At 44.4% G+C, this 24,962-nt stretch overlaps 1 protein-coding gene across 1 annotated transcript in view; it reads right to left on the bottom strand.

Moving 5' to 3' along the window:
• Positions 1-24,962, bottom strand: part of ATPSCKMT (ATP synthase c subunit lysine N-methyltransferase) — a 178,377-nt gene that overhangs the window by 90,843 nt on the left and 62,572 nt on the right. Inside the window, exon 5 of the mRNA XM_072807345.1 lies at positions 12,709-12,750. Coding sequence (XP_072663446.1) covers positions 12,745-12,750 — 6 coding nt within the window. The 3' untranslated portion in view covers positions 12,709-12,744. The remainder of the gene's footprint in view (positions 1-12,708; positions 12,751-24,962) is intronic.

Below are 24,962 nucleotides of genomic sequence, written 5' to 3'. Positions count from 1 at the left end.
CCTGGTTGCTCTTCAGGCCCTTCTCTGGTAAACATTTATTGAGTGCCTGCTGTGAACCAGGTGGAGTGCAGGCGCCCAGCCCCAAGGACGGTGAGGTTCCCAGGGACCCATGTCCCTGCTCTCAGGAGCCTCAGTTGTGAAGGACACTGGGGAAGGTGGTGACAGCACGAGCTTTATCAAAGCCTCACACAGGGTGGGCAAGGGCAGGGACAGGGTGACTGCAGCAGGCGCAGGGGACCCCAAGACTCCCACATACATGGCCAGTCCCCACCTCACATTCAGGGTGCCCGGGCTCATCACCCCTCTGCTACCCTGTGTCATGGATTGAGTCAAGCAATACACCTCCTTGGCATGGCACCAGCACTCCCTTGGCCAGGGCCTATGGATAAGGGCTCCATGTCCCATCTACACTCGTCCACCTCAGGTCCCCAGGTTGGAGGCACTGCTGAGGATGGCCTGTCCACTCCCTGGGCTGCCCCTGGGGTTGAGTCCCCCCACTACCCCTCGTTTCTCAAGGCGCCCGGTGCATAAGTGATGCCTTCTTACATAGGAGAGTGTCCCACACAAATCAAAGCTTCTCAAGGCAGGTGTTTCCATCTAATCGGCCACACTGGGACGATTGCATGATATTAACAATAATAAATTCCTAGAAAAGGGAAAGGAAGAGAAAGACACAAAATACACACCCAAATATTTTATGATTGGCCTCAATAGACATAATATCACTCTATTGACTTCCCATAAGGTTTCTAAGCACTGTCCATTCTCTGTGTCTCACCGCAGAAAGCACAGCAGGTGCACCCCAGGGCAGCGCCGCCTCAGATCCGGGCCCTCCTCCCCGGTCCCTCGTCCCCTCACTCAGGTGTCATCACCGCTGTTCTCAAGGACCACAGAGCTGAGGCACCGAGACAGGCATTTCCCCTCTGGCCCTTCAGGCAAGGGTGCTGCCCACCCTGCGCTGGCCCATCTCAGGACCCTGTGGGCCCATGCCAGCACCCCTGGTCTCCCAAGGTCTCATCTCCCTCTCCGAGGACGGTGAGAGCATTACAGCACTGGCAACAGCAACATCCGAAGCACTAGTGTCCCCAGCCCCTCGGGCTGCTGCAACTAACTCCACACACTGGGTGCCTTACAACCACAGAAGTGCCTCCTCTCCCAGGTCTGGAGGCCAGGAGTCTGAAATCAAAGTGCTGGAGTGGCCCCGCTCCCTCCTCGAGGGGAGGATCCTTCCTGACCCCCCCCCCCCCCAGCTTCCTGGGGCTCCCCGCCATCCTCAGCTTCTGGCCACATCACTCCAAACTCTGCTCCTCTTCTCACAGCCGACTTCTCTGTGTCTATTTTTTCCTCTCCTGTCTCCAATAGGGGCACTGGATTTAGGGCCCATCGGGATCACCCAAGATGATCTCATCTCAAGATCAACTTAGCAGCATCTGCGATGACCCTGTTTCCAAATAAGGTCATATGCACAGGTTCCTGGGGTTACAACAGGAACATAACTATTGGGGGCTGCCCTTTAGCCCACTACATGGAGTGTCTGCTCTGTGCCAGATGCTGTTCCCATGCTAATCTCAGCCTCTTTAGACGTTTATAAGAAAGGACTATTGTCTCCAAAGTCAAGTACAGAAAACTGAAGGTGCCTCCAAGGGTTGGTCAGCAGAGACAGTGGGCAATGGTAGTCCAAGGTACTGCTAGCCCATCTGGCACATTCCCACAAATTATTTTTTTTAATTTTTATTTATTTATGATAGTCACAGAGAGAGAGAGAGAGAGAGAGAGGCAGAGACATAGGCAGAGGGAGAAGCAGGCTCCATGCACCGGGAGCCCGACGTGACATTCCCGCAAATTATTAAAAGGGACCCCCACACTTGACGGAATGAGCACTGGGTGTTATCCTTATGCTAGCAAATCGAACTCCAATAAAAAAATATACAAAAAAAATTAAAAAATAAAAGGGACGCCCCCCTTCTTCGAGACTTCCACCAAAAAAAAATAATAATCATCATCATCATCATAGTATGCCAATCATTGTTAGAACAAGACATTTACTGCCACCTGCTGGAAAACTTTGGTAAAATACACAAATCGGCCATGTCTGTGATGTGAGTGGTGCCCCCTGGGAATGGGTTACCATCGTGCAATGCACAACGTGCACAACAGTACAGAGCAGCTCTGTGTGGATGATGAGGCCAGAGGAGCAACAGAGGCCAAACCAATCAGAAAAGCAGGATCCCAGGGCATGAGGGGGCCTCTAGGTAGAACAAATGGTGCTGGTATCAGCCTCTGGCATCTTAACTGCCGGTGGAGAAGAGTGAAGCAGAGGCCCAAGCAAAAACGTCCTTTCATAGACCCCATGGTCTGAAAGACTCCATTCTGGGAGAAAGTGCCGCGTTCCTGGCCCCCCCCCGCCCCTCGCTGCTCTCTGGCTGCCGCTGCAGCAGGACCCTCCCTAGAGTGTGTGCACGACACCTGTCTGAGTCTCAGAAGCAAGTACAACAGAGTCATACAGAAAGCTGAGACTTGAAGGTTGTCCATCTGTTGACAAGCCCAGAATGTAAACTGCCTGGAGGCAGGGCCAGGTCCACATTTTACCCTTGTCCCCAACACATCACGAATAAAATTCCCAGCACCACCTGAGAACTTGGACAAGCAGAGCCCTATCCCAAGCCCCAGACCCCAAGCACCCCTGCTGGAAGCACCTTCCCCCACTAATATTCCATTCCTTCCCAGGGGCTGAGCCTGGCCAAGGCTGATAATGCCACTCAGGCCCACACTGCCCCAGTGAGCATCTCTCCCCTCATCTCCATGTGCCTATTTACCCCCCTTATCTGCCTTCATGTGAGAGTGACAAGATGCCCAAAGAAGTTCTCTGTTATCCTGGGCCCTGGCTGGGCTCCAGTTCCAGGAGGGTGGCCGGCCAGCAGCTCACCCCCACTAGGTGGTACCACACTGCTTTCAAGGATCAGTGTGATGTCAGGCCACTGGAAAGGCACTGATGTGCTAATTTTGAACATTCTCACTCATGTCGAACACAAGACAAGTTCAGGGCTCTGTTCCTCAAAGGGTCACTGCTGACGCTTGAACTTGAATTGAGTGTGTGCGAGTCTATGAATTGACTCTTATCCATTGGTGTTCCCACCACACTGTAGCCTCTAGGCCACACACACCCTCGGGGCAGCTGGGGTGGAGGCAGGTGTCTTTACCCTGGCATGGAGGAGGGTCACACGAACTCCTCTGCAGGCTCCGGGTCACAAGTCAGGCAGTCCTAAGGGCTGGCCACCCCCACCTCCACATAGGGCTTTCCAGACTATTGCCCCATAACACCGTGGAGCTCTTTTCAAAGTCCCCTCCCAGCTCCAATCAATGTGGTGACATAATTCTCTTCTGGGTCAGTCCTTTTTTTATGTTATTTTCTTTTCCTGTTAAATAACTTTTTTGGAACGCTTTTTGGTTCACAGCAAAACTGAGCAGAAAGTTCCCATGTACCTCCACACACACCTTCCTTCCCCATCAACATCCCTTTTTAAAATGTTTAAGTCTTTTTTAGTATTTTCTCACAAGGCAAAAGAAAATCAACAGCATTATACACTTCACAAATGGGTGCAGAAAATCACGAGAACAGCTAAGCACCTACAGTAATCCACATACACACGCAAGTTCACGCACCATGGCTAGGACATGCAGATGCTATTTTTACATACTAATAGGTTCTTGGACAATTCATGATTTAACAAGGTTCGCGGTTATTGGAGAATACCTAATGGGTTGTCTCTGGAATAGCTCAAGGAGACTATTTACAAAACTTGAGATCGACTTTTTTACAGAAGCGACAGTAAATAGAGTGAGGATCCTTGGTAGCTATACTTTCCTGCATCAATGGAAGCCCCACAGGATGAGGGATGGATCCTCTGCACCAATGGGTACTCTTCTCACCCCATCCCTGGGTATAATCAACACTGTGAGATCCCATCCTAGGAATGCAGTGATAAGTGCCTGAAGAGTTCAGGACATGGTTGGAAGATAGACTGTTCTAACTACACGCTATAAAATTAGTACATTTAGTGTGACCAGAAGCAAATTACCATTCAAGTTTGACTGTGTCCTCTGAGTAAGGTTTGTATCTGGGGTCATCATCGACAAAGCACAATGTCCATCGTTGTGAGAGGGTCCCTGGAAGACAGCAGTCCTGGATGGCGTTATGCACGATGCAGTGTCATGAGTATGGGTATAGCCAGCCTGCAGTTAAGTGGGCTAGGGAACTGTGGAGGCAAGACAGGCTGCTCTGTTTCAACGCATATCGTTCCAAAGAGCCATGCTATTATGAGTAACAACTTGGGAAACTGGGCATTTTAGAGGAACGGTGCCTTTGACAATAAAGATGATTGACAAGAGATGATGCCTGGAGGGAAGGAAGAATCATTAGGTGCTCTGACTGGGGAGTAAATAAGTGCATAAGTATCTCTTTTCTACCTATAATTCTAAATTTTTGTTGATAAATCAATACACCTCTGTGGGCCCATACATTTTATAACACATTTTTCAATCACACTGTTAATATGGACAGGGGCCCCAAAGGAATATTTGCCTGGGATCCCACACAACCTAAGGGAGGCCCTGGTAAGTACTACAGCAAATACTGTAGGGATGAGAAAAGAAATTAATGGGCTCTCTTGTGCACTGTTGGTGGGAATGCAAACTGGTACAGCCAACATGGAAAACAGTATGCAAGTTCCTCAAGAAGTTAAAAATAGAATTGCCATATGATCCCATAATTTCACTATGGAACATATACCCAAAGAATACAAAAACACTAATTCAAAAGGCTGTATGCACTATGTTTATTACAACATTATTTATAATAACCAAACTATGGAAGCAGCCCAAGTGTCCATAGACTGATGAATGGATAAAGAAGTGGTACACACATACACACACACACACACACACACTGGAATATCATTCAGCCATAAAAACAAATGAAATCTTGCCATTTGCAGTGACATGGATGAAGCTAAAAAGTGTAATGCTAAGTGAAATAAAGAAGTCACAGAAAGACAAATACCATGTGATTTCACTCATATACAGAATTTAGCAAAACAAATGAATAAAGAAAAATAGAAAAACCAAAAAACAGACTCTTTTTTTTAAATTTATTTTTTATTGGTGTTCAATTTACCAACATACAGAATAACCCCCAGTGCCCGTCACCCATTCACTCCCACCCCCCGCCCTCCTCCCCTTCTACCACCCCTAGTTCGTTTCCCAGAGTTAGCAGTCTTTACATTCTGTCTCCCTTTCTGATATTTCCCACACATTTCTTCTCCCTTCCCTTATATTCCCTTTCACTATTATTTATATTCCCCACATGAATGAGAACATATAATGTTTGTCCTTCTCCGACTGACTTACTTCACTCAGCAAAACAGACTCTTAACTAGAGAGAATTGATGGTTACAGAGGGGAGGTGGGTGGGGGGATGGGTGCAAAAGGTGATGGAGATTAACAGCACACTTAACCATGATGAGCACTGATTATGTATAGAATTGCTGCATTGCTGTATTATACACCTGAAACTAATAGTTAACATTCCAGTATGTTAACTATACTGGAATTAAAACTTAAGAAAAAGTTTTAAAAGAAATTTTAAAAAGAAATTAATGGCTTCAAACATGATTGCTGGGAGAAGCCCAGAGTGTACACCAGAGAAAAGGCAGAATGAGATAATAGGAATGAGACTTTTTTCAAATAATAAAGGACTGATGGCACGCTTTGCATTTAAGAGTAGTTACATTGTCCCACATCTTATATTTTGGATGAGAAAAAGAAAATCAGCTCTATTGCTTGTCAGAAAATAAGTACATTGAGATTTAGAAAGTATACACATGGCTGGGACATTTTCTTTTCTAATAATATACCACCAACCTAGCCAACATAACCAATAGAGACATTAATATAGGTTTAAACAAGTGTATCTCCTAGGCAGATCCTTAAATTCCTTTAATTTTACACTAGGATATAAAATCGCTCATTCTAATGGGTTAGTAAATGCATAGTCCTTCAGAAACCCCATTGACAAAAACACAACATAGGCAGAGGGAAATATACTGTTATTTCTGCTCTGGCTATATTTCCATTCCTAATAACAATAATGAACTTGAAGCATTGTATTTGCATACAGATAGGTCTAGATTCCTGTTTTGCCGCGCCTGTACAGTTAAGCATGTCACTGATGTGCACTTCCCAGCCTCAAAACACAATTTAATGACCACTTTATGGAGAGTCGAATTACAGCAATGTGTTTAAGCATTAGGGCTGTGGCTTTTCCAAAAATTGTTGGCAACAGGGCAGAGTTCTATGGTGCATAAAAGTCGAACACAAAGTTCTAAACTGTTACAGCTCATTGACTATAGTTGTTCCTTCAATTTCTTAATGTCCCCATCCATGGTTTCCTGCCACCCATTCCATTTCTGTGACGCTGTTCCTTCCTTCCTTCCTTCCTTCCTTCCTTCCTTCCTTCCTTCCTTCCTTCCTTCCTTCCTTCCTTCCCTCCCCACTCCTTGCTCACACATGTGCAAACAACTGCAGGTCGTGCACAGCCCTGGCACTGGTGCAAATACAGCAACACACAGTCCCTATCCTCCAGCAGCCCGGAGTCTATCTTAGGCTGTCGGGAAGACAAATAAGCACAATACCATGTGAATACTGGTGCATTTCAACTGCCATGAGAACAGGAAATGGGATGCCTGGGTGGCTCAGTTGATTAAGTATCTGCCTTTGGCTCAGGTCATGATACCAAGGTCCTGCAATCAAGTCCTGCATCAGGCTCCCTGCTCAGCAGGGAGTTTGCTTCTCCCTCTACCCATGCCACTGCTCATGATCTCTCTCGCGTGCACACTCTCAAATAAATAAATAAAATCTTTAATAAAAAAAAATAAAACCAGACCTTTGCAAACATGAGTTCAGCAGGCAAACATTGGGATGGGGCACAAGAAACGTCATCTCCAATTAGTGTCAAAGTACAGAAATACATTTAAGAATAAAACAAATACACAAATATACGACTTTCCTAAGAAACAAGGTCAGGTGACAGCTGATGTGCCTGAACTGTAGGACAGGATGAGGAGCTGAAACGCGAAGGCCAGATGATGAACATTCTTTAATGTGAAGCCAAGAGGTCATCCTACAAGCAAATGAGGGCCACCAAAGAGGTTGTGTTGGGTTGGTTGTTGGTTATTGCTCTTGTTTCTTCGTGGGAGCAAAGAGAAAGAAAAGAAAAGAAAAGAAAAGAAAAGAAAAGAAAAGAAAAGAAAAGAAAAGAAAAGAAAAGAAAAGAAAAGAAAAGAAAAGAAAAGAAAAGAAAAGAAAAGAAAAGAAAAGAAAAGAAAAGAAAAGAAAGAGAGAAAGAGAGAGAGAAAAAGAGAGAGAGAAAGAGAAGGAAAGAGAAAGAAAGAAAAGAAAGAAAAAAAGAAAGAAAGAAAGAAAGAAAGAGAGAAGAGAGAGAGAAAGAGAGAGAGAAAAAGAGAGAGAGAAAGAGAAGGAAAGAAAGAAAGAAAGAAAGAAAGAAAGAAAGAAAGAAAGAAAGAAAGAAAGAAAGAAAGAAAGAAAGAAGAGCAGAGGCAAGGAGATCAGCTAAAAGGTCATCACTGTACTTAGGCATAAACCCCAAGTCCTGAATGAAGGCATTGATAGAGACCAGTGGCTGGCTTTGAATGACATCTAAGAAGACCCACCAAAGGCTTGGCATCCAAATGTCAGGAAGAAGAGAGAAATGGCCACAAGGTTTCGACCTTGAGCCAAGAGACAAAAGACTGTGCCATTTTTTTAAAATTTGAGAATGTAAGAGAAAAAACAGAATTGGGGGGTCGGAATAATTTTTATTTTCAACATGATTTTGAACATCCGTTGGAGAGGTCCCAAGGTCAAGTTGAGGCAGATGAGGCTGTAGGTAGGCAGAATCAGCATGGATCCCATGGAGAGAACACAACCCTGGAGTAGTGGCTTTGCCAGAGAAAGCCAACGCTGAGATCCCAAAGAGGGAGGCCAAGTTAGATATCTTAAGGAATGCCAGGAGGTAGAGTCAATGAAAGTCAGTGTTATTGATGAAGTTGACTAAAGCAGGAGAACTATCAAGCAAGGGAATAAGTCTGTGAACCCAGCCCTGAGCTTGGAATCTACACTCTCAAAGTTGCCACCTTCCCAAGGCATGGCTATGGAGTGCACTGCAGATGTCTGTTCAATCAACTGGTAAATAGTTTATATTTGTACTGTGAAAAAATGGGGATTAGAATCCTGAATGCAAGACCTTAAAATATTTTTTAAAGAGTTATTTATTTATTTATTTATTTATTTATTTGAGAGAGAGTGCACAAGCAGGGAAATGGGCAGAGCAAGAAAGAATCTCAAGCAGACTCCATGTTGAGTGGGGAGCCCAACACAGGGCTCGATCTCACCACCCTGAGATCATGACCTGAGCTGAAACCAAGTGTCGGACCTTAACTGACTGAGCCACACAGCACCCCTAAAATACTTTATTACTTTAAAGACCAGACATTTTCCTTTATTGTAAAATGAGATCTTCAAGATTGCTTCCCTAATTTTAAAACCCTCATTTAATTTATTCTATCCACCATCTCTTTGGAGGTATGAGATTGCATTTTTTTTCAAACATCCTGTCATTCAGATGGCTTCTCCCTCAAATCCCCAAATTAGCCTGAATTGATGAGGCTTTACTATAAAAAGCAATCTTCAGCTGACATGCAGCATCGTGTAGGAGTTAAGAATCTCTACTCCAGAGTTTGCCTGCCGGAGTGATAATTTGGCTCTATCACAAAATTACCGGGTGATTTTAGGCAAGTTAGTTAACCTCTCTGACCCACATTTCTACATCTATCAAATGGAGGTGATCATCATAGCCCATCCATGCTCCAGTAGTGAGGTACACAGATAATCTGGCTATAGGATGGCACAGAGTGAACACTCAATAAACACCAGCCATTATTGTTCTGCACTATGCCCTACAGACACTGCTAGAGTATTGTATTTGTATCTAAAAAGGAGATATAAGCTGTCTTTTTATTACATTCTATTTAAGAAATTCTTGGGGAAATTGTTAAAAAGTAAAGTCAGTTATAAAATAAAATAAAAACATATGCTTGCTCAGACAAATGGCCAGTCCTTGTTTCCGCCTCCCTTGCTCTCTAGGGAAAAGGGAGCCATGGTGCATCTGTGCCATCAGCAGCACACTCACTGCTGCTGACTCACTGCTAAAAGAGAGGAAAGCTCATGACTCTAAATTCTGAATCTTTCAGACAGTCCCACCATTTTCCAAACATTGCACCAAAATCATGAAATACTTTAAAATCAATAAAAATGAACTTGGCAGCAGAAGGCAATTACTCATACATTATCTGAAAACAATAAAGTAAAATATACTGGCCATTCAATTTTTAGGATTATACGTATTACAGGTAAGTATTTATTTTTAGCTGCCTGTCCCCCTCTTTCTCTCTTTTTGCTCCAATTGTTAGTTTCAGAGGGTCAGATAGAGTTCAGTTGTATAGAGAAAGTACTAACTGCTGAATGGGTCTGTCAGGCTCCTGTATTTAAGGAGATGGAATTGCATATTACAAGAAAATGATTGTTCAGCTACCTTTTCATTAACAATTTGTCTAAAAGGAGACAGACTTAACTGCTTCCATTGAAGTTGGGAAGCAACAAATTGAATGTGCTCCATAAGGATTATGTCATACTTCAAACATATGGTAAGCTACAAACCCCAATATAGCACACTAGGAAATCGTGGTAGGTTCACTGTTGTTTGGTGGCAGTTTAATTGAACAGCCATAAATACTAGTAAAAAATTTTTTAAAAAAAGGAACTTGTCGTTATCTGCACAATCTCAAGTGAAATACTGTAATGATTTTCTTTTATATATATTTTTGGTCCCTGGCACATTAAAGAAAGATTTCTTTTAGGGGCCTATACTGAAGGTTATTAAGAAAATATCAGCTACTCAGTGCCCAGGTCGGTTTCCTGAAATAGCTTTCCATGTTTGAGTGCAGAGGAGACCTCCAAAGGGAGAAGAGAAAACTTCAGAATGGGCCCAGGGCTAATGCATAAGGGCTTCCCTGAGTGCACCCCAGGATGGAGATCCTGGGACAAACAGGTCAAGCAGGCTTGCTTCTGTCTGTCCATAGAACAGAAGTCCTGTCACTTCTCATCCTCATCCACAATGCTCTACTTTTTTTTAAAAAAGTTTTTTTTAAGTAATCTCCACACTCAAAATGGGGCTCAAGCCCACAACTCCAAGAACAAGAGCCACAAGCTCCACTGACTGAGCCAACCAGGTGACCCAACAGTGCTCTGCCTTTTTAACTCGCCAAATGATGACATTACTTTAGACATTTTCAGAAAGCTTTGTGTTGGTGTTGTTGTCATAACTTATATGGCTAACAAGGCAACAACAGGTAAAAGCCCCAAAACCCCAATTGCGGTTTCAAGGGGTCCAGATTTATTCTGTTGTAGCTCTAAGATCATCCACCAGGAAATGCACTCTAGCTCAGTCATGGAAATATTACTCGTTAACACTCATTGTATACAGTGTTCACATGCTCAATGCCAAAACAGCTGTTCTGGGCAGCTCAGGTGGCTCAGAGGTTTAGCACCACCTTCGGCCCAGGGTGTGACCTGTATGGAGCCTGCTTCTCCCTCTACCTGTGTCTCTGCCTCTCTTTCTGTGTCTCTCATGAATAAATAAATAAAATATTTTTAAAAAAACAGCTGTTCTATTCTCCTACTTAATAGAAAGAGTATTACTAATTACTGCAAAGGGAAAAAATACATATATATACTAAAAAAAAAAAAACAATTTCACAAAGAACAAGAGAAAACCATGGAGGCTGCACTGGATAAAGCTGGTTCTAGGGGTCAGGTATGGGAAAAGCAGAGCATTGCTAGAGAGAAAAAAGGAGAGGTTGCTAAAATAATATGTTGATAAAGAAGAATACAGATGGGCCAAGAGGCACATGAAAAAATGTTCAACATCATTAATCAACAGGGAAATGCAAATCAAAATCACAATGAGATCTTACCTCATACTAGTCAGAATAGCCAGTATCAGAAATATAAGAAATAACAAGTGTTAACAAGGATGTGGAGAAAAGGGAACACTTGTGCATATTGGTGGGAATGTAAATTTGGTGCAGCCACTGTGGAGAACAGCATGGAGGTTCCTCAAAAAATTAAAAACCGAAATACCATATGATCCAGTAATTCCCCACTGGGAATTTACCCAAAGAAAACAAAAACACTAAATCAAAAAGATATCTATCCCTATGTTTACTGCAGCATTATTTATAATAGCGAAGACATGAAAGCAACCCAAGTGTTCATTGATAGACAAATGGGTAAAGAAGATAGATAGATATATACACACACACACACACACACACACACACTGTGGACTATTATTTAGGCATAAAAAAGATGAGATCTTGCCATTTGCAACAACATGGATGAACCTACAGACATAACATATAATTTCATTTGTATGTGGAATCTAAAAAACATAACAAACAAATAAAAAAACAGAAACAGACCCATAAATGCACAGAACTGATTGATTGCCAGAGGGGAGGAGACAAAGGGAAGTGGGAGATACAGCTTTCCAGCTATGGAATGAGTAAGTCATGGGAATAAAAGGTACAGCATAGGGAATAGAGCCAATGGTATTATAATATTGTATGGTGACAGATGACAGCTATGCTTGTGAAAACAGCATAATGTACAGTCTTGCTGCAGTGGGTGAGCCTGGGTGGCTCAGCGGTTGAGTGTCTGCCTTTAGCTCAGGGTGTGATCCTGGAGACCCAGGATCGAGTTCCACATCAGGCTCCCTCCTGGAGCCTGCTTCTCCCTCTGCCTTTGTCTCTGCCTCTCTCTGTGTCTCTCATGAATGAATAAATAAAATCTTTTTTAAAAGTTTAAAAATAAATACATAAAAATAAAATGGTTAAGATGGCTAAAATGTGGGCAGCCCAGGTGGCTCAACGGATTAGCGCCGCCTTCAGCCCAGGGCATGATCCTGGACACCCGGGATCAAGACCCATGTCAGGCTCCCTGCATGGAGCCTGTCTCTCCCTTTGCCTGTGTCTCTGCCTCTCTCCCTCTCTCTGTCTCTCATGAATAAATAAAATCTAAAAAAAAAAAAAAAAAAAAAGATGGCTAAAATGTGTGTATGTGTGTGTAACCTAACACAAACAATTTTTTAAATAATCAACACAAGGATCCCTGGGTGGCGCAGCAGTTTAGCGCCTGCCTTTGGCCCAGGGTGCGATCCTGGAGACCCGGGATCGAATCCCACGTTGGGCTCCTGGTGCATGGAGCCTGCTTCTCCCTCTGCCTATGTTTCTGCCTCTCTCTCTCTCTGTGTGTGTGACTATCATAAATAAATAAATATTATAAATAAATAAATAAATAAATAAATAAATAATCAATCAATCAACACAATGCCCTAAAGGTGATAAAAGGGAGAAAATAAATTTGTGATAAATGTATGTATGTTTCAAGACAGAAATGCTGAAAGAACACAACCCTAGAGGACGGAATGCAGGAATCAATGCTTGCCGTCCTTAGAGTCTTCAAGGACATAATAGCCACAGAGGCAGGTGGACAGAGGTGGTAACTCCCTGTAAAGTTACAAGCAAAATGATTTACCTGGTGGCTGCCTTCCTGGAGAGTATACAGGGCATATCACACCTGTGCATATAGAAAACAGAGTTAGAATATTTTCACTATGTGAATGTCCCAGGTGACATCTGAAAGTCTGACCGGACCCAGCAATCCTTCAGTGGGCAGTACTGCCTCACCCACTGCAGGATGCTAAGTGCTCCTAGACCACAGTCACCTGATGCTAGCAGAGCCCCTCCCCCTCACAACACAAAATGCCCCCTCTAATTCCCTAACATAGCACCCCCAGGGAAAGCCACCCTAAGCAGAAGGCATTGAGTGTTGACAACTCAACCACGAGACCCAGCGAGAAAATCAAAGGGTAGGGCCTCTTATTTGGGCTCTGTCCCCTGCCAGTCACACAGCTCAGGCCCCACGCCCAGGCCCTCCCCTGAGGGAGATTGTCAGATGTCTCAGGACACAAAGACTCCTCTTGGCAATGCCATCTCAGGACAAAATCTAGATCATGTTTTAATTTCTTTGACACTCAGTTTATGCCCTCCCCTACACATGTCTGTGTCATGGAATTTTATTTACTTAGGACTTGTGAAAATAAAGGGTTGCAGCCTCAAAGGACCAAAGCACTGATGGTGAGAATGAATGTGCTGTCCAACCAGTGGGGGAACCATTTCTGGTCTTCCTGATGATCCCCCAGTAATCCAATGCCTGGAGCCCCCCACTCTGCCAGCACCTGGCACTGCTCCTGGATGGAATGCTATGTCCCTACATTTTCATTTGGTGAATTGTGCAGCCCGCAGGCTGAACGGGACTCCCCGCAGCTATGATGGCACAACAGCCTCTCCAGGCTCCCCCACCCCCACCCCCACCCGGCCACAGCCTGTCCCGGGGCTAGAGGCGACAGAGACAAAGGGCCTAGAGAGGAATTACATCAAGGAGACAATGGCGCTCAAACGCTGATCAGAGCTTGTTAACATCCACATGCCCCACGTGGAATAAGGGAGACAAGGGGTCTCCTTCCCAAACTGAGGCCACACAGGAAGGATCTTGCGAGGTTTTGATGCCAGCAGTTCCCGCTGCCCTCATGCAATAGCTTAACACTCCTGTAAAGGCGAGACCGCATCCCTCGCCGGAGCAGTTCCAACTCAGGATGCGACGCAGCGGGAACTGCGGCATCTCTGAGGATCTGGGCTGGGGCCGGGAGCGGATTGGCAGCAGGCAGCGCAAACGTCCTCCCAACCAAATAGCCCGCGGTCGGGAGGCGATCGGGGCAAGCGGGTTTCATATGCCTGAACGACCAAGAACATTAAAAACCATAAGCAAGTTCTCAGAGCCCTGTCTAGGAACCGCGTATGAGATGCAATTTTCTATTTAGCAGAGCAAGTACACAGAATTCAGTTTGGGGGCGATCTGTATTCTATTCAGTTTCCACAATAGCATTCAAATGTAGGCAGGGACAGAGGAATCTATCTTTCCACAAATTCCCTCCCTAGGGGCCCGCTGGCTCACGGTGGGTTCAGCGCTAGCTAGATGGGCGGCAGGACAGGCGACAGCAAGAAATCACCGCCACAAATTGCCCTGTGGAAGCCCCGGTGCTAGAGCCGCTGGCTTCGGCTGGCTCCTGTAATTGCAAAACCACTGCCAGAAAAGGGATCACTAACCTGCAAGAAAAAGGGCCTCCCCAGCCACCCAAGGAGCAGGTCTTGCTCTAGTCCGGAGCAGGAAATCGTCTAACGTATTTCCTTGAGCTAAAACATCCTGCCATTCCATCACATTCTATCATTTCTGAGTTTGGAATGTTTTGACATCAAATTGTACATTTTAAATGGTATTTCATTCTCCTCCTCACACATACACACATGCAAATACCTTTATTAAATTGATCGTGTATTTTGCCATCAGTCATATCTTAGAGGAAATTCAGTAATTACCATGATTTAACACCTATTCTATAGAACCAGAAGCAGAAAGCAAAGCTGAGAAGCTAAGTGTTGCTTCCCACTCACATCCATGTTATCAAATGTCTTCTGTTCACATCTCAGCCACCCAGGAGTTCGGCTCCTGGAATCCCCAGGAAGGTAAGCCTTCCCAGGAGACCTGCTTCAAACCTCAGGCCCTGGAGCGACAGCGCCCGGCCACGCTCTCCCCAGGCAGGAGCACCCAGGCTCTCGGTGGGTGTAGGGTACACTCGCAGACCAAGCCAGGTGAGAGGGGTAGAGTCACACCCCAGGTCCAATCTTCCATTTTGGGAAAGGTGAAGCCCTGGCCACACTGGCGTCTCCCTCTGATGGGGCCGGTGGACGGGGGTCATGAGTTAGATGTGCAAGGGCTAGCCATGCGTCCCGGCGTCCCTCCAGCGCTGCAGAAAGCCCGGCAGCCACCTGCTCATCCAGCAGCCAAGCTTCATCAGCATCCAGGGACAAATGGTGTATTTCTTGGAAGCAAGTGGCTGTCCGTGTTGGTCTTGGAGAGGAGGTATCGGAGAAGTATGATGACAACCTGGTCCTGAGATAGAGCCAATCAGCAGGGAGTCGCTCATGTGTGGTGGGTCTACCTCTGCCTCCCACCCTCTCACTGCTCACCCTTCATGGTTATTAAACTCAGTTCCAAAAAAAATAAAAAATAAAAATAAACTCAGTTCCCTCACCTTGGAACCCAAAGTGGCTCACCAAGAAAGAATCATTTCTTTTCATTGTCTTGATCCCAGAACTCATTAGAAGTTTTGTTTTTGTTTTTTCTTAACCAATCTAGGGCTTTCATGAGAAGCAGCTAAATGTGGAACAAGGTTCTGAGAGCTTTAGGAAATGCTAGAAGCATCACCAGCTGTGGCTGACACACTTGAAGAGTCCAGTGGTGACTTGAGAGCTGAGGCTTGGTGCATCCATTTAAGGACCTGTTAATAGTCTGAGCGGTAACACAGGGGAGCTAAGGAATCTCCATTCACCACAGGAGCCTGTGTGAGCCAGGCATCTGTCAAAATACCCACAGAAGCCAACTCTGAAGGTCAGAAACAAGAAGGGGAACAAAGCAAAAAAACAGACATTATCAGGAAATGCAGTTTTACTACAAAGAAGCTAAAGGAATATATAAGGCTAATACTTGAGAGCCTGAAAACTGCATTGCTTCCCTGTTTTGTTTTGTTGAGGGAAAAAATTAAGTGGCAAAAACCTACATTAAGTTTTACAAATTTTGTTTTTAAAATGTAATTAATAGCATAGTGTTTCAAGGCATATATTTCATAAAATATAAAAATGACCACATGCAAGTCCATCTATGGCACACTACGGTCCTAGGTAGAGATCGGATTCTGGAATAATGAAAGGACATTAGTCTGAGTAGAAGCTAACTGGATGTGGAGTGATCCAAGGTGCTAAAAAAGAGTGGAACCACAGGGAAGTACTTGAGGACAAAAGCCATCCACCAACTAGGAGCCCCTAACTGGGTCGCCACTTGAGTAAGAAACGAATGTCTACATGGTAAGCCCTGAAATGTAGAGCTGTCCTTGTTCAGCAGCTAGTGTGGCCCTAGTGAACACCAGCTCTACCCCTACCGGTACCTGATCTTAACAATGTTTCCTGGGTTCTCTGAGCCTCAATGTCCATCACTGTAAGATAAAAATAATAATACTCCTTCACAGGTGTGTTGTGGTGATTAATTGAGAAGGGAATAGGGATACAAACCTGGAACACTGTAAGTCTTCAGTAAAGGTTTGGATTTATTTGTTCTTTCCAAGGGATAAAGACTAAGAGTGACCAGGAGATACAATGAGGTAAATAAAACTTAAGAGCATCACTATTAACAACAAAGAGCTTACTCAGGGAGGTGCCTGGGCAGTTGAGTCGGTGAAGCATCCAACTATCGACTTTGGCTCAGATGATGATCTCAGAGTCATGAGATTGAGCCCTGTGTCAGGCCAATTTGCACTGGGCATGGAGTCTGCTTAAGATTCTCAAAAAAAGAAAGAAAAAGAAGGAGAGGGAGAGGAAGAAGGAAAGGAGAGGAGAACTTACAGGAAACAGATATAAGGGGGGGAATAAAAAATTTTAAATTTTAAAAACATGTAAAATACGTTTAATGCAATCCCTATCAAAATACCATGGACTTTCTTCAGAGAGCTAGAACAAATTATTTTAAGATTTGTGTGGAATCAGAAAAGATCCTGAATAGCCAGGGGAATTTTAAAAAAGAAAACCATATCTGCGGGCATCACAATGCCAGATTTCAGGTTGTACTACAAAGCTGTGGTCATCAAGACAGTGTGGTACTGGCACAAAAACAGACACATAGATCAATGGAACAGAATAGAGAACCCAGAAGTGGACCCTCAACTTTATGGTCAACTAATATTCGATAAAGGAGGAAAGACTATCCATTGGAAGACTGACAGTCTCTTCAATAAATGGTGCGGGAAAATTGGACATCCACGTGCAGAAGAATGAAACTAGACCATTCTCTTTCACCATACACAAAGATAAACTCAAAATGGATGAAAGATCTAAATGTGAGACAAGAGTCCATCAAAACCCTAGAGGAGAACACAGGCCACACCCTTTTTGAACTCGGCCACAGCAACTTCTTGCAAGATACATCCACGAAGGCAAAAGAAACGAAAGCAAAAATGAACTATTGAGACTTCATCAAGATAAGAAGCTTTTGCACAGCAAAGGATACAGTCAACAAAACTAAAAGACAACCTACAGAATGGGAGAAGATATTTGCAAATGACGTATCAGATAAAGGGCTAGTTTCCAAGATCTATAAAGAACTTATTAAACTCAACACCAAAGAAACAAACAATCCAATCATGAAATGGGCAAAAGACATGAACAGAAATGTCACCAAAGAAGACATAGACATGGCCAACAAGCACATGAGAAAATGCTCCACATCACTGGCCATCAGGGAAATACAAATCAAAACCACAATGAGATACCACCTCACACCAGTGAGAATGGGGAAAATTAACAAGGCAGGAAACCACAAATGTTGGAGAGGATGTGGAGAAAAGGGAACCCTCTTGCACTGTTGGTGGGAATGTGAACTGGTGCAGCCACTCTGGAAAACTGTGTGGAGGTTCCTCAAAGAGTTAAAAATAGACCTCCCCTACGACCCAGCAATTGCACTGCTGGGGATTTACCCCAAAGATGCAGATGCACTGAAACGCCGGGACACCTGCACCCCAATGTTTATAGCAGCAATGTCCACAATAGCCAAACTGTGGAAGGAGCCTCGGTGTCCATCGAAAGATGAATGGATAAAGAATATGTGGTTTATGTATACAATGGAATATTACTCAGCCATTAGAAACGACAAATACCCACCATTTGCTTCGACGTGGATGGAACTAGAGGGTATCATGCTGAGTGAAGTCAATCGGAGAAGGACAAACATTACATGTTCTCATTCATTTGAGGAATATAAATAATAGTGAAAGGGAATATAAGGGAAGGGAGAAGAAATGTGTGGGAAATATCAGAAAGGGAGACAGAACATAAAGACTCCTAACTCTGGGAAACGAATAGGGGTGGTAGAAGGGGAGGAGGGCGGGGGGTGGGGGTGAATGTGTGACGGGCACTGAGGGGGTTACTTGACAGAATGAGCACTGGGTGTTATTCTGTATGTTGGTAAATTGAACACCAATAAAAAATAAATTTATTTAAAAAAAACATGTAAAATGAGGCATGTGCTTCCTTCCATCTGAAAGCTTTTTTCCTTTGACCAATTCTTAATGTCGGGGCAATTTGGAATTGTACAGTGTAGGATGTGAGGTAGGAAAATGATTGCTTAAGACCAACTCTTCCTCTGCCTGTGGCTCACATGCTGTTCTTCCCCATTAAACTGAACACATCCTAAGAGGGCAGACAGGAACTTTCCAGAAGAAAGGCATGTGAGCAGAAGTGATGCATGCCACTTGTTCCCCCACTCCCACCCTATTCTCTCCCCTTCTTGCTTGGTGGAAGTGCCAAGAATTAGGGTGACCCTGAAAGCCACATAGTGAGAACTGCAGAGCCATTGTCCACTGAAGTCCCTGAGTGACCACACGCAGCAGAGTTGCCCACCAACTTGAACTACTACAAAATCACTAATATATTAAAATTCTGAAGTTTGGGGTCTCTTTGTTACAGCAGCTAGTGTTACCTTAAGCAATGCAGACTTCCCTATCTTTGTATGCGGTGTCTACAACAGAGCATGGCTCCGTTATTGGTTGAATAATAAAAATGCAGCATCTCTACCCATGAAGCAGAGCTACCTAGAATTGCTCCCAGTCCTAGGAAAAACAAAATAAAATTTTACTCCCCATTATGAGGAAAAAGGGTCATAAAGAAATGAAAACACTGGAGTCAGCAAGTATCTGGCCGGGCCATCTTAAGTGCACATACAATCTGGAAAATATCAATCCATGAATGCGTCATCTGCTATTTCCTCCTCCAGCGTTACTGCTCTTTATTCAAGGTACAAAATTCCAAACGTCTTTACAGACTACACCTCCACCGCTCAGCTCTGTGGTTGAGACTGACTCCACCTTCCCTGCCTCACCTCCAGACTGGCAGACTGGCTTAAGTCAAATAGCTTATTCCATCCCCCTAGGCATGGAGATTGGTCTGGGCAAGATCTGGGGCGCTAGGGTCTGGCCAGGGTATGGAGACTGACTAGAATTGAAAGCATGAATTCAGTCTATCTACTGAGATAGCAAACGTGCAAAAGATATTCCTGAGATACGGTCACATGTACACGAGCAAAACCCCCCCGTGACTTTCCCATGTGCTCAAAGAGGCAGGTCCAAAATTTATCAGTCAGTGCAGCCTTCGTGGAGTAATCCACCATGTCAGGGAGGCCTGGGGCCCAGAATTCACCACTTTGTACTATGCGGTTTGGGGCCACATCAGCGGACAAGACCCTAAGCATTGCCATGAAGAGACTACAATACAGTTAGCTGCGTACTCCATGTCCCATGTCCTACAAGTCATTGAGCCTGCAGGAGGCCAGGTCAGGGCCCACCACAATCCACCCTTTTGTGAAGATCTAGATGGACAATTCTTGTGCTCCGCCGTGTTCCGCTGCTCTCAGTGACACAAACAAGTGTTACCAGGACACAATAGGATATTGCAAAAAAAATAATAATAATAACCCCAAACTCCCAAAACTAAATTAGCATGTGCTATTACAGTGTAAACCCCTGTTGTGAATGGGTCAACCACACAAATCCACCAGTGAGTATATGGACTCCAAAGTCCACTGGGGTGTGTGAATATCACTGACAAAGAAGTCACAGTTATGTGGCATCACCTGCAAGGCAGCTCTTCAGGTTCTCCTACTCAGACTTCTCTCAGTGGAACCCACTTTCAAAAACATGTGCTTGAGACCATGAGCCCCACGGAAGCTGCAGCACTTCTAAGATAATGGTGCCACACAATGTGCAATGGGCTCGCATCTGGTTTGGCTGGGCCAGCCCATTCACCCCAATATTATCTGTCTCCTAAGGAAACAGCTGGTGGAAATCACCTGCTCTACCCATGACAATTCGTCTACCATGAGAACTCTACTTCACGGTCCTTGCCGTCTCTCTGGCAACCAGGATGTAGTAGGTTAAATAGTGAAAAAAGTCAGGACTACTCCAAAACTAGAAGGTGACCTTTTTTGGACAAAAGGGTCTTTGTAGAAGTAATTAGTTAAGGATCCCAAGATGAAATTATCCTGGATTGGGGGTAATCCCTAAATCCAATGACTGGTTTCTTCATAAGTAGAGGAAGGACACAAAAACTCCCAGGCCTCTGTCCCCACTGAGCTAGTGGTCAAGGGCCCCCCAGGTCTCACCTCTGGGACCTCTTTTAGATCAGCCTCACCTACATCCAGTGATAGCTGGAAGATGACAAGCTAGATGACCAGGTGGCTAGCCCCTTCACCTTGGCAGACCACCCACCACCACATGCCCTAATGCCTCAACAGAGGATCCTCACAGGGCTGGACACTCAGAGCCACCAAACACCCTGGGCTCCAGGAGTCCACCCCAATATAGAGCTCTTGCCTTTACTTCCCTCCTTCCTCATTTCCCAGTAAACTTGAAGTCGTCCTTTTCAGTCTTATTAACTATGTCGAAAGCTCATCCTGACCACACCATCTATCCTGGGTTTGAACACTGGCAAGAATTAGGACCAGTCTTAGTTAAGATTGCTTTCATCATGGTTCATCAGGAAACCAGCCACTGAGCAGTGCCAAGGGCATGCATGAGATATGTCACAAAGGGTCAGGATGCCCCCCATTGCCCCCCAATTTCTCATGAAGGCACCTAATGCCAGCATCTCCTGCAGCAGAGTGAGCTTCCTCCAGGCCACAGGAGCTCAGAGCCCTTGCTTCACAGCGTGAGGCTGGCAGAGGCACCACGTCAGCCACTCCATGGCCAAGAGCATGGAAGGAGTGATTGCAACACCAACGTTTCCTCTTCCACGGTCTCGTGTCCCCACTGCAGGCCCAAATGACCCCCACCAGACTTCATGGAAGTAACAGCTGACATTTAGTAGATGCTGACACATGTGTGGATTACATGGATTACATCCATGGATGTAATCATCACAATGATCATTATCACCCTACTTTTCCATATGAGGGAACTGAGGTACGGGGCAGCTAAGTAACCTGTCTATTCCAACTCTCCTTAGACTCGGAAGCTGGGGACACGTGGGTCTCCCAGACTCGTCCCTGTTGGTTTGGGGCATCCCTCAAGTATCCTGTCTTCAGAAATGTCCTGGTTCAATCCATCCTAATTTTCCAGAAGTGTCCTTAAACCTCAGGAAGTCACATCCAACACTCTTTCCCTCCTGAGAGTACAAACAGAAGTGCTTAATTCCACGAACTGTTCTCTCCCCTAAAGGAAGACAAATTTTGCTTCTCCCTAGACTACTCTGATGTCCCTTCCCAGAGGCATGTCCGAGAGGAGGATGATTTGGTCCTCTGGTCTTTCCAGCATCGTCACCTTCCCTGGCAAGGTCTCTAGTGAGCCCCTTTCAGAGATGGACAGAAGGTGGCCCCGAGGCCCAGGAAGCTGTCCAAGTCTCCAGTGACTACACAAATGAAACGATGCACTGGGGTCTAGAGCAGGTGAGGCTTCTCCATGCTGGCGCTTAGAGAATGCAGTCGCACAAAGGTTAACGGGCTGGCCATGCCCTGAGCTACTGCAGCAAGGAGTGCCTGTGCTGAGGATCAAGGAGGAAGAGGGAGACAGATAGCTCGCCTTGAAACACTCCCCAGTGGATTCTGATGGCAACCCACGCCCATGTGAGCTCCAGGGAGAAGTGAAATCTCACCTCCTAATCTGTGATTCATATTTTTGGTTTTTCTGATGACAGGAAATAGTACATGCTCTATTAAAAAGTGAGTGTGAAGTAGAAAGAGGAAAGCATCCAAAATCTGCCCCTCCCAAAAAACCTCAAGTAACAGGTGGGTGTATATCCCATAGAGCTTTCCTAGACCTATAGATATACATAGGTATATGTATTGTTTTTAGAGTATTACTAGATTATTATTAGATTAGATGACTTCTAATCAACCACTTAGCCAAGCCATCATTGGGTTATATACAAGCAGTAATTTGGTTTTATAATATACTGAAAGTGCAAATTAATCATTTACTATATATTTAAGGGTAGGTCAGTTTTTCAACAATGCTCTGGCTTCTGGTATTTTCCTGATAGTTTTCTTCCCTATCGACCTCCATGTGGAGCAGAATTGTTCCTGTTCCCTCATCTCTGTGCGTAAAGATAATATAGTTGAATGACGCGGTCAGATGACGCAGATTAAACTGAGCCAGTCACCTCCTGAAGGACAAGAGTGTCTTCTGAATGTTGGCATGTCACTTACCTGGTTGCTTGCCTTAACAAGATGACAGCGAGCCACAGTACCTTCTAGTTGAGGACAGCTGATGGTACTCCTGGTTCCAGAGAACAGATCAGGCTAAGGGGGTGACAGAAAGCCCTAAAATCCACAAGTCCCAAGAAGTCTCTCCTTCCCCTATTAAAAGGTTCACAAAGCCATGAGAGCACGCACTGTGATGCCCAAGGGCCCAGCTGGTGCTGAGAATCAAGAGCCCACAGTGGGGATTGAGAATTTGATCAGAACACCACCATGCCCCAAGGGCAGGCAAGATGCTCACTTGTTATGCCTCAGACTCTCCCCTTGGCTGAAATAACTACATTTCTAGCTAGGTGGCCAATTTTAGCCACCATTAACCAACTGGGTGAATATAAACTCTCTTCTAGAAAATATATTCTACATATTTTTTTTCTTTTAAAATGTCATGTTGCGTAACTGTCTGTGCTGGACAGGTGAGAACACTGAATGTCTGGATTCTAGTGCCAAGTCCATCACTTATTAGGTATAACTTTGGTCAAGTGGCTAACATCTGAGGCTTCCTTACCTATAAAATGGGAATATAAATACCTCTCTCGGAGAGTCCTTATTAGAATAAAAGCAAGCAGAATACTTTTTTAAAAAATACAATAAAACCACATGTAAAGCTGAGGATCTATAAATCTCTGTAAATGGCAGCTTCTTCCTAAATAAAAATGTGTCCAGGAAAAGTAGGCTCAGCACTCAGGAGTAGGAACACAGAGCATGGACAGAAGATTCTCCAAGAGAGACAGCCACTCAAGAAAGGAGACACCTAGTAGTATACCTGGGAGGGCCTGCAGAGGGGGCCAGCCCCAGGTTCAAGTCCCAACTCCCCACTCAACCACTTCTTAGCAGTACAACCACCAGCAAGTGGCTGAGCCAAGACAAGCTTCCATATCCCCATCTGTAATAGGAGTAGTAACAACACCCTCCCCTGAGGTAATTAGGACAATGACTTCAGGCCATGAATTTCAATGGCTAAAAACAATTAGCAAAACATTGAAGATTGTTGAAACTGGATGCTAAATCCCGGGAGGAGCATCTTACTGTTCTCCTTACTTTTTACACATTTGAAATCCTCCCTAATAATTTGCAACCAAGTTCTTAAAATAGTCCTCACACATAAGTGCTTACTACCCATTAACTCTTATGTAGCAGTTAAGAGAGGAAGCTGTTGCATGTGGTTCTTGGCAGTTGGAAGATCATGGACCCCTCTGAGAATGTGATGAAAGATATGGACGCACTTCCCAGCAGCACACCACCACCTATGCCACACCTTGTACACAAAGCCTACCTGGGACCCTTGGGGGTTCCATGGATCTCAGATTAGGAAACTCCGCCCTCCCATTATGGGAAAAGGCAGAGCTGCAGTAATTCCCTGCCATCCTACCCATAGTTTCCTAACTACCCTTAGGTTAAAGTGTACTAGAAATCAGAAGGGAAAGGGACTGAAATGATGGGCCAGTCCTCACTAGGAGAATGCCCAATCTAATACATGCAATGAACATGTCTCATCTCTATGGTTGGTATTTATTTTTCTACCTCAGGTAATTTATCTGAACATGGAGTCCTTTTTTTCCAGCCAGAGTATAAAAGAAGTTTTAGCTTCATAATCAAAGGTGCTTGAAATTTTGGTATACCTGTATTACCCATCATATTCTTGGGTTGAATCTTCTCCACAGAAATAAATCTCAGAAAAAAATAAAAGATGATGCAGTATATCATTTCTGTTCAGTACTATTCCTGGTTTAACATATGATTTTTATGTCTTTGTTAACATTTTTCATCTAGCTTTGTGCAAATAGATGGAAAAATATCTAAGGTGGTACAATATTTAACTGTAATATAAAAGCTCTTGGTAAAGCTATAAGCAGGAATAATCCGCTACAAATATATCTTTCAAGTTGAATAAAATAGTTAAAGTTTTAGCTGAACTACCAATTTAGAATACAATTACAGCCCAGTAGTTAGCAGATCACTCAGAAATGGCTATTTTAGTGTTCTACTCTTCAGATTACAATGTGGAACTTTCAGCAATAAAGGGCAGTTTGAAGAAGTGAAAAGTTGTAAAATGGGAAATGTAGCACATCTCGCATGAACAAGAGGAAAGGGGAAGTGTGGGGGCATTAAATGGGACTGGGATCACTGTAAAATTCTAGGAATAGCAGTGCCTCTGCTCTGAAAATCCCAAGGGGGTGGACAACAAGGGAAAGCTGGATGAGTTAAGTTTTAAAAAAATAGAATAAGTACTCTGAAATAAATGTGGAGGAGAGGAGCACCTGGGTGGCTCAGATGCTCTCAAAGGAGCATCTGCCTTTGGCTCGGGTCATGATCCCAGGATCCTGGGATCAAATCCTACATCAGGTTCCCCGCAGGGAGCCTGCTTCTTCCTCTGCCTA

The sequence above is a fragment of the Canis lupus genome, chromosome 31, assembly GCF_048164855.1.
Source record: "Canis lupus baileyi chromosome 31, mCanLup2.hap1, whole genome shotgun sequence".
NCBI lineage: Eukaryota > Metazoa > Chordata > Mammalia > Carnivora > Canidae > Canis > Canis lupus.
This window is presented reverse-complemented; position numbering and strand designations above follow the sequence as displayed.